Source organism: Procambarus clarkii, chromosome 73 (assembly GCF_040958095.1).
Source record: "Procambarus clarkii isolate CNS0578487 chromosome 73, FALCON_Pclarkii_2.0, whole genome shotgun sequence".
In the NCBI taxonomy this organism is placed as follows: domain Eukaryota; kingdom Metazoa; phylum Arthropoda; class Malacostraca; order Decapoda; family Cambaridae; genus Procambarus; species Procambarus clarkii.
In genome coordinates, this window is record NC_091222.1 from 23494899 (window position 1) to 23511720 (window position 16822).

General features: G+C 36.7%; 1 protein-coding gene and 1 pseudogene across 1 annotated transcript; both read right to left on the reverse strand.

Moving 5' to 3' along the window:
* Positions 1–449: 449 nt before the first annotated feature.
* On the reverse strand, positions 450–3500 carry LOC123774090 (procathepsin L-like). Its single transcript, XM_045768222.2, has 6 exons — positions 3402–3500; positions 2697–2849; positions 2138–2344; positions 1699–1890; positions 1142–1307; positions 450–658 (listed from the first exon to the last, which is right to left on the reverse strand). Exons 1-6 carry the CDS (start codon positions 3498–3500, stop codon positions 450–452), a joined length of 1026 nt encoding a protein of 341 aa, XP_045624178.2.
* A 6194-nt stretch (positions 3501–9694) lies between these two features.
* LOC138356601 (procathepsin L-like) lies at positions 9695–12860 on the reverse strand (annotated as a pseudogene).
* Positions 12861–16822: the final 3962 nt, after the last annotated feature.

A 16822-nucleotide genomic window follows, 5' to 3' on the forward strand; every position in this document is an offset into this window, starting at 1 on the left:
AATCAATGTTAGTAGTAATTGGTGTCCGAATTTCCGATAATTGATTTAGGAATTGGTTCATAATGATAAAAAATGTTTGGCTTATTTTTATTACGAAAGAATATAAAGTAATACATGACCTCAGAAAATTTCACTTCACCAACTGAGTCCTCTGAGTTAAATTACCTAATTTCTGCCTTCATGAGGCAAAAGTGATTCAATTTATTACATCTCTCAAATTAATCAGATGAAAAAGAACAAAATTAGACAGCAGATAAAATGTCAGTTCTGAGTGGACACATAATTAATGCTGGAAGTTAGTAGTGAGCAGCAAGACTGGCACACTGGGTCTCCTCGAGTGTTACAACAACTCCTCGAGTGTTGCAACAGTAATCATGCCACGCTGGGTCCTCACGATACAAGAGGGAAGGAGGCAGCAGTAACAATGCCACGCTGGTTCCCCCACGAGTTTATACAAGGGGGAAAGAGGCCTCAGTAGCAATGCCACACTGGTTACTACGGTTCCTCATCATCTTGATGTAGCCTTCATCACCCAGAGTTGTGCCCCAAGAGTTCTTCACCAGCCAGTAGTCAGTTCCGTCCTCCGTAGTGCCATAACCCACAACCAGAACACCGTGGCCAAGATTCGTTGAACTACATTCTGGCTCGTCATAAACACCTGTAATATATATATTCATCCTTCAATAATACAATATTTAACAAATTATTTGTTCAGAAACTCATAATTCCTACAAAATAAATAAGATTCCGAATTTAAAGGCATTAAATTAAATGGAAGAATAAATACTGTGCTACAACGTGGGAATTGTCGATATGGTGAGTGAGACGCACCACCCCATTGACATGATTGTGTGTATACGTGGACATGACAGTGTGTGAACATGACACTTTCTGGTAGAAAACATGATGAATACTCAACGCACCATGAGAAAGAAAGTATGATATATATTCAAAGACTTTAGAAAACACAGCAGATCTAAGAAAGACCTGAGAATCGTTGAACAATAAAGGTCTCATACAATAAAAGCAATTTATATACACACATGATGCACATTTCACGTTTATATGAGCATGCAGAAATATACTGATCACCTGCAGTAAAATGTGATCTATGTATACATTTACAATTAAAAAAACTTACCATGATGGTAAAACTGGATTGACCCGTGTGAGGCATCAATGGCAACAGATACTGGTCCAACTGTGGCAACAGCTTTCTTCAGTGCATCTTCACTTCCCTCGCGAATATGAACAAAGCCAGTCACTTTAGCACCAGATGCTTGTTGTTTATATTGACACTTTCCTTCCTAATAGAGTAAGGTTACAATATTATTATGTACAAAAATATGAAAAACACATATGTACATTATATATAAATGTGTAATATTTGCTTATATTATAGGCAAATATGTTATGCAAATGCTTATTATTCTATCTGTTAAAAAGTTTAAAACCAGTTTTAAATATGTAAAATATAATTATCATTAAATGTGTATTTACCTTGATATATGGATAAAAATCTTCAGTGTCAATCACAAAAAAGCAAATATTACGAACTCTGTTGACCAAACCACACACAGACTGCAATATTTGCAGACTCCTCATCAGCTAATATTACAAACTACTCACTGTTTAAAAGTTTAAAAGTTCAAGACCACATCCCAGGTAAAATATAATTATCATGAAACGTGTATTTACCTTCTTCTTGTAAGGATAAGAATCTTCAGTGTCAATCCCACCATTGTCCTCAATGTACTTGAAGGCAGCTGTCATCAGTCCACCGTCACAGCCACCATTGCCGTACTTGGTGGAACAGTCAATCAAGTTCTGCTCAGAAAGGCTCACCAGCTTACCCGTCTGGCGGAAGTGTTGACCTTCCAGTGACCCGGTCTGTGGAGCACACAAACATTACTTTGTAAAACATCATCGAAACTTGTAAGTTCTTTATATGATCATTATTAATATATGAGAAAATGTTAATATTTGCTCATATATCAATATTTTTATATAATAATAATAAAACCATTACAAATGAACTTCCAAGATGTCATTAATGTTCTATATTAATAACTATAAATAGGAATCATTAGATTAAGAATTACATTACAAACAAAATAAGTTAGATGATAATACTCACAGCTGAGAAAGCCCAGCATGATCCACATTTTCCTTGGTCCTTTACTGGGGTGACTGCTCCCTTCTTTCTCCAGTCAACAGTCTTGGGAAGGATAACATCATCTTCCGGCTCAATGTATGTGGAACCATTGTACATGCTGTTTAATCTGTATCTTTCGGTGTGGTTCGTATGGAAACCTGCCATTGTTGACAAAAACTCCGTCTGAAGCTGCAAGAAATATTACATCACGTAAGTCTCTGGGCAATAAGGGTTATTTAACAAATGAGTTTTGTTGTTCTGAGTGGAATCAGGATGCAGACAATACACAATGAGAAACCATTAACGTGATGCATCAACCAAAAAAATCAGTAGGAACCATGAAGAGAGGTTCGAATCCTCTGAAAACCAGATGATTCAGTTTAATCCCAGGTTGCAATGATTTTGACCATGTTCCGGTGCCTAGAGCGTGCCTGTGAGGATCCATCGCATAGGATAGAATCCTCTTCATTGAGGATTCTATCTTCAATCCTACTGATTTTTTCATGCAAATGTTTACTCGTTAGAGGTTCATCCTACTTACCATGTCACCAAACTTGTTCATCCTGAGCCTGTATGACTTGTGTCCTGTTGCATACAGCTTATTGTGTGCAGCAATCTTGAGTCTATTTTCCATATAGATGTTCATGCGGAACGAGTCTTCAACATCAGTGGCGTATTTCTTGTCATGTTCAATCTAAAAAAATATTTTTTGATTATTACACTATTTCTTCTCCCAATCTCGGGAGGCAAGATAAATGATTTTAAGATTTTAAGTTAAATATATGAAGATGTAATACAGTTGTTACAAGCACAATAATTTTTCAGATAAATACATCAGCAACGGCTTTTAATGACATAAACAATGACAAGAAGTTGGCAAGGAACGCTTTAGTTCACCACTAGTAGCATCCATCACACCTGACTTTACTGACTGCACTCAATAAATCTCTTCACCAACGTTGACACTGAAGTGACCAGTGTTACCAGCGAATTTGAAGTCAAAACAAATATAACTTCTTTATTTGCAAGAATAGTCTTTACATGAAACCTGTTATCATATTGTTGTGCAGTACGTTATCATATTATGTTATCATATTGTTGTGCAGTACGCTATCATATTGTTCGCTCATTAATTTTTAACCTAATGTAAAATGATGGCAACTGTTACACTATTATCCCCTAAAACATGTTAAAGCTTTCTTCTTAAAGAACTCTTAAAAATAATTAATGTTGGTAACGTTCTTACCTTAAATGTCTCCCACTCTTCCTGCACAACAGAAGAGTAAGGTACTGCAGATATTGCGGCAAGAGCGGCCACCAACACTGATGCTGCCAAGTACTTCATCTAGTGGGAAAGAAAAAATAAGTATCATAATAGTAACAATTTCAATAATAATTAACATCACTTTAGTCTCATAACAGACTGATGCGACTGTAACACGTTGGAAATGAGAGATAAATTTTCAAAGACTTTCACAAGTGAATAGTAATTTTCACAAGTGAATAGTAATCTAGAACCAAAAATATTAATAATTTTTTCAACAGAAGCACGTTTTCTAATTTTCGATTTTGTTTTGAATGCAATTTGATGTGAAACAATTGTAATTATTATAATAATTGCTATGATATAGACCATAAATCAGTATAATAATTTAAATGTGAGAACATAAATCCCATTAATGATATATCTGGGAACATGTTAATACTCAATCCTCCATTTACCTTGCCTGGAATTCTGGCCGACGTTGATTGAATGACTAACACTGCTGCTCGATAATGACAAACATATACACTTAGTGAGGACGCGCAGGCGGGGCAGAGGTGAGATGGATCAGGGTCAAAGGTGAGCAACTGAAAAGTGGTGTTTCTCGCTCTTTGAAACCTTCGCAGAATTTATTGCTCTCGTGGCGTTAGTTTTGCTGCTGGACTTTGAATACGTTCTAATTTATCAATATATTTTTTCTCAATATGGAATGTAATATTCTTGTACAGGATGGTACAATATGTAGTGGGTATACTCTTTAGTTGTACGCTGTTAAATGGTTTACTAGTGACTGTAGTAGAGAATGGTTCACTAATGTATGGTACACTAGTGAATGTATAAGAGAATGGTTCACTAATGAATGGTACACTAGTGAATGGTACCCAAGTGAATGGTACCCAATTGTATGGTATACTGTAGAATAGTACAATAGTGAAAGGTACCCAAGTGAATGGTACCCAATTGAATGGTACACTGTAGAAGAGTACACTAGTGAATGTGCAGGGAATGATTTTCTCAGTTCCAACCAAGAAACAAAAAATAATAGCGGTAATAATAAAGGAAAAATATTGGTGGTACCCAGTGTAGGAAAAATAAAAGTGACACCCAGATAAAGAAAAATAATATATTAACACTAATATAAGTATATAATAGCGGTTCCCACTAATAAAAGTGTAACGTCTATTGTGGGAAAGTTACATAAATCGATAATTGCAAATACAACTCGTCTTCATCTATAAAAACATAAATTAATAAATGATTAGCAACATGGTTTTACTAATTACCGTTCATGTTTAAAAAATTTGCTATCCTTTTATTCCAGCACAGTCGAGGCAGTTGATAGTGGTAAGTGGTTGATAGTAGTGATGTTGTGTACCTTAACTTTAGCAAAGTTTTTGATACAGTGCCACATGAAAGACTGATTAAAAAGATAGAGACTCATGGTGTTGGGGTGCTATATTAAGTTGGAATAGGGTATAGCTATACCAAAGGAAAAAAAGAGAGTTTCCACTCACCAGAAAGGGAAAATGTTATAAGTGGAGTGCCTCAAGGATCTGTCCTGGGACCTCTGTTGTATATAATGTATATATAAATGATTTAGATTCAGGTTTGAGTAGCAACATTTGCAAATTTGCCGATGATACGAAAATCGGTAGGGAAATTAATTCGGAGGAGGACTCACTATCACTTCAAGTTGATCTAGATAGGGTTTTGAAATGGTCAAAGGATTGTCAAATGCAGTTTAATGCTGATAAATGTAAAGTTCTGAGGCTAGGTAATGATGATAGAGTTACAAGATACGAGCTAGATGGTGTTGAGATTGCGAAGTCGGATTGCGAAAGGGATCTGGGAGTTATGATTAGTAAGAATTTAAAACAAAAGGATCAATGCATGAATGTTCGTAATAAGGCGAATAGGTCACTGGGATTTATTAATCGAAGCGTTAGTAACAAGTCACCTGGTGTGGTTCTTAAGCTATATCTTAAGAACATAAGAACAAAGGCAACTGCAGAAGGCCTATTGGCCCATACGAGGCAGCTTCTATTTATAACCATCCAATCCCACTCACATACATGTCCAACCCATGCTAGAAACAATCGAGGGACCCCACCTCCACAATAAGGCTTCTTGTCATATATGTTGGATTTCTATAATGAGTTGTATATTATTTCTGTACTGGCTGGATAACAATGCACAATAATTGATAACAATTGATAATAATGGATAACATTAAGGAACCAACGCGTGAAAAAAATATTTTAGACTTAGTGTTACGCAAATTAATAACATCGAAATAGGAAATGAGCTAGGGAACAGTGATCACAATGAAATCAGATTTAACATAGAATGTAATAGAATTGTAGAAGAAAATTCTGTACCAGATTTTTTAAAAACTGATTTTAATGGCGTAAGGAATGTTTTTAAAATAGATTGGAAAGTCCTAGGCGTTGAGGGGGGGGGGGGGGGACCGGAATTGGAGCGATACATGAACCCAGCAATGGGTGGTGTGAAAAGGGATTTTGATGTGGATTCAACATATAACTTATTATAAAATATTTTAAGCAAATGGCAGGAACGTAGAAATATAAATTAAATAGATCGAATGAGAATGACCGGAAATGTATAACAAAGGATCTGAAGAACCTTACAAGCAAAAAGGGAGCTTCGTACAAAAGGTCTAAGAATAGGGGAAGTCAGTTTAGAACAGGAATTCGTTTAACTCGTAGGCAATGTTAAAAAAAGAGGTAAAGAGTGCAAAAAGAAACTATGAAGTTTTCATGGCAGGGCAAGCAAAGACAAATCCTAAAGTTTTTTTTTCAGCTATATCGAACAAGTATTATGGAAAAATAGGTCCAGTAAAAACTGAGACAGGTCAGATAACTGATAATGGCAAAGAGATGAGTAGAATTTTGAATAAATATTTTATTTCTGTACATACTAAAGAGGACATTATGCCTTCAGCTGAATAGGTCTGTGTGGGTAGAGAAAAGGACAGGTTGACTAGTATAGCTTTTACCTTATGAATGTTATTAAATAAATAGTGAAACTCCTTTTTTAGGGGAAAGGCTTCAGGAGTCAACCTCGAGGAAAAATCCGGAGTTGGAGCCCCTTAGGCAGTTCGTTGTTGACGTCGACCTCGTTCTGGCAGCTCCTGCGACGTTGCTGGAACCATGTGCATTGGCATTTGTCCTTTCTATTGGATAATTTCAGGAACGTGGAGAGGGGGGACCTGCTGCATGGGTAACAGCTTCTCCTCCATACCTACCCACCCAGGCTATTGACTCCATAGTCAATAGACTGAAAAATGCCTACTACTGGTGAAACTCAAGCCAAACAAATCCCCAGGGCCTGAAGAAGTGCTTGCCAGAGTGCTTAAGGAATGCAAAGAGGAGCATTGCGAACCATTATCTACCATATTTAATAGATCATTAGAGTCAGGCAGAGTGCCAGAGCCGTAGAATGTTGCTAATGTATTACCAATTTTTAAGGGAGGAGATAGATCACTTGTGTCAAAGTGTCAATAATCAATAGACTATAATATATAGTCTAACAATATAGAATAACTATACACTATAGACAATAAACAAACTATAAACGATAGTGTGATCCTATCGGCTAATTAGCTTAATGTTTTTTGGGAAAGTTAATTGAATTGCAAATACCATTCATCTTCATCTTGAAAAATATAAATTATTAAATGATCCACAACATGGTTTTGCAAATTGCTTTTAATGATTTTAATGATAGCAAACAAATTGCTATCATTTTATTCCAGCATAGTTGACCAGTTGATTATAGTAAAGTTTGAGATGTTGAGTAACTTGACTTTAGCAAAGCTTTTGATACAGTGCCACATGAAATACTGATTAAAAAGAAAGAGGTTCACGGTATTGGGGGTTCTATTAAGTTGGATCACAGCATGGCTATACCAAAGGAAATAAAGTAATTATAATTGGAGTCATTTTTGTCAGAGTGGGAAATTGTTGTAAGTGGAGTACCTCAAGACTTTGGTCTGGGACCTCTATTATTCATAATATATATAAATGATTTAGATTTAGGTTTGAGCAGCAATATTTGCAAATTTGCTGATGAATAAAAAAATCGGGATTTTTTATTCATCGGCAAAATAAACACGGAAGAAGATTCACTATCACTTCATGACGATCTACACAGCGTTTGAAGTGGTCAAAAGACTGGTAGATTCAGTTTACTGCAGACAAATGTAGTTTTTTAAAGTTAGTTTAGTTAAGTTTTAATGTTAGGTAGTGATGATAGAGTTACAAGATACGAGTTAAATGGTAATAAACTGCAACCAATATATGACGGCTGTAATAAACAGTAATAAACTGCGACCAGTATATAACGGCTATAGTTAAGACAAGATATTATGGAGAATTCATTTAGTTATTAAAGTTTATCCGTTCCAGGTGGCTTGCCATGCGTTCTAACCACTTGACATAATATACTAAATAAAGCCATTTATAATAAATATAGTCTATATTTGAGTATATAGCATAATAGTATATAACAGACATAGAACACTTGATGTCCATAATTAACGGAGTCTCATAGCCTGGAATACCCTTATGTCCCCCTGAACCTCACCAACAAATCCAACATTCTGAAGATCCAACGAGTACAAAACAAAGCACTTCGCTTTGCGGAGGGCCCGACTCTGATGGACAGGGTAAGAACTGACCAAATCCATGAGACGCTCAACATGAAGCCAATGAACATCAGGCTCAGCTACCTGGCCAGAAGACAGCTGTACCGAATGAAGAACATGTATGTCCCAGACCCCGAAGATCCCTACGTAGCAGAAAACACCACCAGCGGCTACGAGATCCACGAACCACCACACAGCACCAGAAGAATCACTCTCCTACAAAAAGTGATCAGACACATCCATGATGAGGCCTTCCCAAGACCTCAAATACTAAGCGGCCTGCCAGACGACCCAGATGAGTGGCCCATCCCGGACCCGATCTACACCAAATGAAGAATAAAGAAAAAGAAATAAATAAAGAAAAAAAAATAAAGAAAAAAAAATAAAACTCCTACAAAAAAAATACAAAACCAAAAAACCGTTTGTCGTGGCATCAGAAGTGTAACTACCCTGATGTTGCTAAGATTAACCTCCTTCAGCCAGCTCCATCGGCTCTAGTGCTTTAGGACACCAACAAGGTCACAAACACTAGCCCCCCAGCCAATGTACTGACAACCCAACATAACACATACGCAAACAAACATACACAAATATCAACCCATGGTGGACAGGCCACCGAACTTTCAAACCTCCTCTCTCTCTACACCCGCATCCTCTTCCTGAATTTCAACTCCCCATCTCTCTACCTCCCCCATCCTTTCCAATCCCTATGGACATCAAAGCTAAAGGAGTCTCTTCTCTCACGCTCCAGGGGATGCGTCGCTAAGAAATGGTTTTGACTGTCTTTTATCAACAATGTGAAGGAGACCTTGGGTTTATTTGTGATTTAATTATATTCAGTCCTGGAGAATCATTTTTTATCCATTTTGGTCTCCTGACCATTTTGGTTTTAAAAATTATTGGATATAAATTTTACAGGGTTAGAGAAATTAGGTGACGTAGGAACATTTCAATAGTTAAGACCTCATTTCAGTACTTCGGGAGCCGGTCGGTCGAGCGGACAGCACGCTGGCCTTGTGATCCTGTGGTCCTGGGTTCGATCCCAGGCACCGGCGATAAACAATGGGCAGAGTTTCTTTCACCCTATGCCCCTGTTACCTAGCAGTAAAATAGGTACCTGGGTGTTAATCAGCTATCACGGGCTGCTTCCTGGGGGTGGAGGCCTGGTCGAGGACCAGGCCGCGGGGACACTAAAGCCCCGAAATCATCTCAAGATAATTGTAACCATTTACAATAGCCATTTTGTATGGCTAACTATTGCAAATCAATGTTAGTAGTAATTGGTGTCCGAATTTCCGATAATTGATTTAGGAATTGGTTCATAATGATAAAAAATGTTTGGCTTATTTTTATTACGAAAGAATATAAAGTAATACATGACCTCAGAAAATTTCACTTCACCAACTGAGTCCTCTGAGTTAAATTACCTAATTTCCTAATTTTCTGCCTTCATGAGGCAAAAGTGATTCAATTTATTACATCTCTCAAATTAATCAGATGAAAAACAACAAAATTAGACAGCAGATAAAATGTCAGTTCTAAGTGGACACATAATTAATGCTGGAAGTTAGTAGTGAGCAGCAAGACTGGCACACTGGGTCTCCTCGAGTGTTACAACAACTCCTCGAGTGTTGCAACAGTAATCATGCCACGCTGGGTCCCCACGATACAAGAGGGAAGGAGGCAGCAGTAACAATGCCACGCTGGTTCCCCCACGAGTTTATACAAGGGGGAAAGAGGCCTCAGTAGCAATGCCACACTGGTTACTACGGTTCCTCATCATCTTGATGTAGCCTTCATCACCCAGAGTTGTGCCCCAAGAGTTCTTCACCAGCCAGTAGTCAGTTCCGTCCTCCGTAGTGCCATAACCCACAACCAGAACACCGTGGCCAAGATTCGTTGAACTACATTCTGGCTCGTCATAAACACCTGTAATATATATATTCATCCTTCAATAATACAATATTTAACAAATTATTTGTTCAGAAACTCATAATTCCTACAAAATATATAAGATTCCGAATTTAAAGGCATTAAATTAAATGGAAGAATAAATACTGTGCTACAACGTGGGAATTGTCGATATGGTGAGTGAGACGCACCACCCCATTGACATGATTGTGTGTATACGTGGACATGACAGTGTGTGAACATGACACTTTCTGGTAGAAAACATGATGAATACTTAACGCACCATGAGAAAGAAAGTATGATATATATTCAAAGACTTTAGAAAACACAGCAGATCTAAGAAAGACCTGAGAATCGTTGAACAATAAAGGTCTCATGCAATAAAAGCAATTTATATACACACATGATGCACATTTCACGTTTATATGAGCATGCAGAAATATACTGATCACCTGCAGTAAAATGTGATCTATGTATACATTTACAATAAAAAAAACTTACCATGATGGTAAAACTGGATTGACCCGTGTGAGGCATCAATGGCAACAGATACTGGTCCAACTGTGGCAACAGCTTTCTTCAGTGCATCTTCACTTCCCTCGCGAATATGAACAAAGCCAGTCACTTTAGCACCAGATGCTTGTTGTTTATATTGACACTTTCCTTCCTAATAGAGTAAGGTTACAATATTATTATGTACAAAAATATGAAAAACACATATGTACATTATATATAAATGTGTAATATTTGCTTATATTATAGGCAAATATGTTATGCAAATGCTTATTATTCTATCTGTTAAAAAGTTTAAAACCAGTTTTAAATATGTAAAATATAATTATCATTAAATGTGTATTTACCTTGATATATGGATAAAAATCTTCAGTGTCAATCACAAAAAAGCAAATATTACGAACTCTGTTGACCAAACCACACACAGACTGCAATATTTGCAGACTCCTCATCAGCTAATATTACAAACTACTCACTGTTTAAAAGTTTAAAAGTTCAAGACCACATCCCAGGTAAAATATAATTATCATGAAACGTGTATTTACCTTCTTCTTGTAAGGATAAGAATCTTCAGTGTCAATCCCACCATTGTCCTCAATGTACTTGAAGGCAGCTGTCATCAGTCCACCGTCACAGCCACCATTGCCGTACTTGGTGGAACAGTCAATCAAGTTCTGCTCAGAAAGGCTCACCAGCTTACCCGTCTGGCGGAAGTGTTGACCTTCCAGTGACCCGGTCTGTGGAGCACACAAACATTACTTTGTAAAACATCATCGAAACTTGTAAGTTCTTTATATGATCATTATTAATATATGAGAAAATGTTAATATTTGCTCATATATCAATATTTTTATATAATAATAATAAAACCATTACAAATGAACTTCCAAGATGTCATTAATGTTCTATATTAATAACTATAAATAGGAATCATTAGATTAAGAATTACATTACAAACAAAATAAGTTAGATGATAATACTCACAGCTGAGAAAGCCCAGCATGATCCACATTTTCCTTGGTCCTTTACTGGGGTGACTGCTCCCTTCTTTCTCCAGTCAACAGTCTTGGGAAGGATAACATCATCTTCCGGCTCAATGTATGTGGAACCATTGTACATGCTGTTTAATCTGTATCTTTCGGTGTGGTTCGTATGGAAACCTGCCATTGTTGACAAAAACTCCGTCTGAAGCTGCAAGAAATATTACATCACGTAAGTCACTGGGCAATAAGGGTTATTTAACAAATGAGTTTTGTTGTTCTGAGTGGAATCAGGATGCAGACAATACACAATGAGAAACCATTAACGTGATGCATCAACCAAAAAAATCAGTAGGAACCATGAAGAGAGGTTCGAATCCTCTGAAAACCAGATGATTCAGTTTAATCCCAGGTTGCAATGATTTTGACCATGTTCCGGTGCCTAGAGCGTGCCTGTGAGGATCCATCGCATAGGATAGAATCCTCTTCATTGAGGATTCTATCTTCAATCCTACTGATTTTTTCATGCAAATGTTTACTCGTTAGAGGTTCATCCTACTTACCATGTCACCAAACTTGTTCATCCTGAGCCTGTATGACTTGTGTCCTGTTGCATACAGCTTATTGTGTGCAGCAATCTTGAGTCTATTTTCCATATAGATGATTCATGCGGAACGAGTCTTCAACATCAGTGGCGTATTTCTTGTCATGTTCAATCTAAAAAAATATTTTTTGATTATTACACTATTTCTTCTCCCAATCTCGGGAGGCAAGATAAATGATTTTAAGAATATATGAAGTTAAATATATGAAGATGTAATACAGTTGTTACAAGCACAATAATTTTTCAGATAAATACATCAGCAACGGCTTTTAATGACATAAACAATGACAAGAAGTTGGCAAGGAACGCTTTAGTTCACCACTAGTAGCATCCATCACACCTGACTTTACTGACTGCACTCAATAAATCTCTTCACCAACGTTGACACTGAAGTGACCAGTGTTACCAGCGAATTTGAAGTCAAAACAAATATAACTTCTTTATTTGCAAGAATAGTCTTTACATGAAACCTGTTATCATATTGTTGTGCAGTACGTTATCATATTATGTTATCATATTGTTGTGCAGTACGCTATCATATTGTTCGCTCATTAATTTTTAACCTAATGTAAAATGATGGCAACTGTTACACTATTATCCCCTAAAACATGTTAAAGCTTTCTTCTTAAAGAACTCTTAAAAATAATTAATGTTGGTAACGTTCTTACCTTAAATGTCTCCCACTCTTCCTGCACAACAGAAGAGTAAGGTACTGCAGATATTGCGGCAAGAGCGGCCACCAACACTGATGCTGCCAAGTACTTCATCTAGTGGGAAAGAAAAAATAAGTATCATAATAGTAACAATTTCAATAATAATTAACATCACTTTAGTCTCATAACAGACTGATGCGACTGTAACACGTTGGAAATGAGAGATAAATTTTCAAAGACTTTCACAAGTGAATAGTAATTTTCACAAGTGAATAGTAATCTAGAACCAAAAATATTAATAATTTTTTTCAACAGAAGCACGTTTTCTAATTTTCGATTTTGTTTTGAATGCAATTTGATGTGAAACAATTGTAATTATTATAATAATTGCTATGATATAGACCATAAATCAGTATAATAATTTAAATGTGAGAACATAAATCCCATTAATGATATATCTGGGAACATGTTAATACTCAATCCTCCATTTACCTTGCCTGGAATTCTGGCCGACGTTGATTGAATGACTAACACTGCTGCTCGATAATGACAAACATATACACTTAGTGAGGACGCGCAGGCGGGGCAGAGGTGAGATGGATCAGGGTCAAAGGTGAGCAACTGAAAAGTGGTGTTTCTCGCTCTTTGAAACCTTCGCAGAATTTATTGCTCTCGTGGCGTTAGTTTTGCTGCTGGACTTTGAATACGTTCTAATTTATCAATATATTTTTTCTCAATATGGAATGTAATATTCTTGTACAGGATGGTACAATATGTAGTGGGTATACTCTTTAGTTGTACGCTGTTAAATGGTTTACTAGTGACTGTAGTAGAGAATGGTTCACTAATGTATGGTACACTAGTGAATGTATAAGAGAATGGTTCACTAATGAATGGTACACTAGTGAATGGTACCCAAGTGAATGGTACCCAATTGTATGGTATACTGTAGAATAGTACAATAGTGAAAGGTACCCAAGTGAATGGTACCCAATTGAATGGTACACTGTAGAAGAGTACACTAGTGAATGTGCAGGGAATGATTTTCTCAGTTCCAACCAAGAAACAAAAAATAATAGCGGTAATAATAAAGGAAAAATATTGGTGGTACCCAGTGTAGGAAAAAATAAAAGTGACACCCAGATAAAGAAAAATAATATATTAACACTAATATAAGTATATAATAGCGGTTCCCACTAATAAAAGTGTAACGTCTATTGTGGGAAAGTTACATAAATCGATAATTGCAAATACAACTCGTCTTCATCTATAAAAACATAAATTAATAAATGATTAGCAACATGGTTTTACTAATTACCGTTCATGTTTAAAAAATTTGCTATCATTTTATTCCAGCACAGTCGAGGCAGTTGATAGTGGTAAGTGGTTGATAGTAGTGATGTTGTGTACCTTAACTTTAGCAAAGTTTTTGATACAGTGCCACATGAAAGACTGATTAAAAAGATAGAGACTCATGGTGTTGGGGTGCTATATTAAGTTGGAATAGGGTATAGCTATACCAAAGGAAACAGAGAGTTTCCACTCACCAGAAAGGGAAAATGTTATAAGTGGAGTGCCTCAAGGATCTGTCCTGGGACCTCTGTTGTATATAATGTATATATAAATGATTTAGATTCAGGTTTGAGTAGCAACATTTGCAAATTTGCCGATGATACGAAAATCGGTAGGGAAATTAATTCGGAGGAGGACTCACTATCACTTCAAGTTGATCTAGATAGGGTTTTGAAATGGTCAAAGGATTGTCAAATGCAGTTTAATGCTGATAAATGTAAAGTTCTGTAAAAAGTGATGATAGAGTTACAAGATACGAGCTAGATGGTGTTGAGATTGCGAAGTCGGATTGCGAAAGGGATCTGGGAGTTATGATTAGTAAGAATTTAAAACAAAAGGATCAATGCATGAATGTTCGTAATAAGGCGAATAGGTCACTGGGATTTATTAATCGAAGCGTTAGTAACAAGTCACCTGGTGTGGTTCTTAAGCTATATCTTAAGAACATAAGAACAAAGGCAACTGCAGAAGGCCTATTGGCCCATACGAGGCAGCTCCTATTTATAACCACCCAATCCCACTCACATACATGTCCAACCCATGCTTGAAACAATCGAGGGACCCCACCTCCACAATAAGAACAAAGGCAACTGCAGAAGGCCTATTGGCCCATACGAGGCAGCTCCTATTTATAACCACCCAATCCCACTCATATACTTGTCCAACCAGGGCTTGAAACAATCGAGGGACCCCACCTCCAGCACGTTACGCGGTAATTGGTTCCACAAATCAGTAACCCTGTTACTGAACCAGTATTTACCCAAGTCTTTCCTAAATCTAAACTTATCATATTTATACCCATTGTTTCGTGTTCTGTCTTGTGTTGATACTTTTAATACCCTATTATTATCCCCTTTGTTATGTCTATTCACCCAATTGTAAACCTCTGTCATGTCACCCCTAACTCTTCGCCTTTCCAGTGAATGCAACTTAAGCTTTGTTAATCTTTCTTCATATAATTAAACAATTAGAAAAACTAAAACCAAACAAATCCCCAGGGCCGGATGAAGTGTTTGCCAGAGTGCTTAAAGAATGCAAAGAGGAGCTTTCCGAGCCACTGTCTACCATATTTAATATATCAATAGAGTCAGGCAGAGTGTCAGAGTCATGGAAGGTAGCTAATGTGGTACCAATTTTTAAGAAAGGAGATAGATCACTTGCGTCACACTATCGGCCAATTAGCCTAACGTCCATTGTGGGAAAGTTACTTGAATCAATAATTGCTCTTGAAAAACATAAATTAATAAATGAGTCGCAACATGGTTTTACAAATGGCCATGTTGCGACTCATGGACTTGACTCCATTTATACTAACTCTCTGTTTCCTTTGGTATAGCCATACCCTAATCCAGCTTAATATAGCACCCCCAATACCATGAGCCTCTATCTTTTTAATCAGTCTTTCATGTGGCACTGTATCAAAAGCTTTGCTAAAGTCAAGGTACACAACATCACAATCCTTACCACTATCAACTGCCTCAACTATGCTAGAATAAAAAGATAACAAATTTGTTAAACATGAACGGCCATTTATAAAACCATGTTGCGACTCAATTATTAATTTATGTTTTTCAAGATGAAGACGAATTTTGTTTGCTATTATAGATTCGAGTAACTTTCCCACAATAGACGTTAGGCTAATTGGTCGATATTTAGACGCAAGTGATCTATCTCCTTTCTTAAAAACTGGTATCACATTAGCAACTTTCCAAAACTCTGGCACTCTGCCTGACTCTATTGATTTATTAAATATGGTTGACAATAGGTCACAAAGCATTCTTTGCAGTCTTTAACCACCCTGGTAAATACTTCATCCGGCCCTGTTGATTTGTTTGGTTTGAGTTTTACTATTTGTTTAAGAACATCCTCCCTGGTAACTGCTAAACTCGTCAACCTGTCCTCGTCCCCACCCACATAGACTTGTTCGGCTGAAGACATATTGTTAAGTTCCTCTTTAGTAAATACAGATACAAAATAGTTATTAAAAATACTACTCATCTCTTCATCACTATCTGTTATTTGACCAGTCTCAGTTTTTAATGGACCTATCCTTTCTCTAGTCTTAGTTCGATATAACTGAAAAAACCCTTTAGGATTTGTCTGTAATTGCCTCTGCTATGCGAACTTCATAGTTTCTTTTTGCTTTCCTTATCTCCTTTTCAACATTTCTAACCAGTTGTACGAATTCCTGTTCAAAAGTGACCTCCCCATTTTTAATCCTTTTGTACTAAGCTCTCTTTTTACCTATAAGGTTCTTCAAATTCTTTGTTATCCACTTTGGGTCATTAGTATTCGATCTATTCAATTTGTATGGTATACTACGTTCCTGTGCTTTGTTTAGAATATTCTTAAATAAGTTATATATTGAATCCACATTGAAATCCCTATTTACGTCATCTATCGCTGGGTTCATGTCTCGCTCCAAGACCGGCCCCCACCTCATACCCAAGACTTTCCAATCAATTTGACCCCAAAAAATTCTTAGGCTATTAAAATCAGCTTTT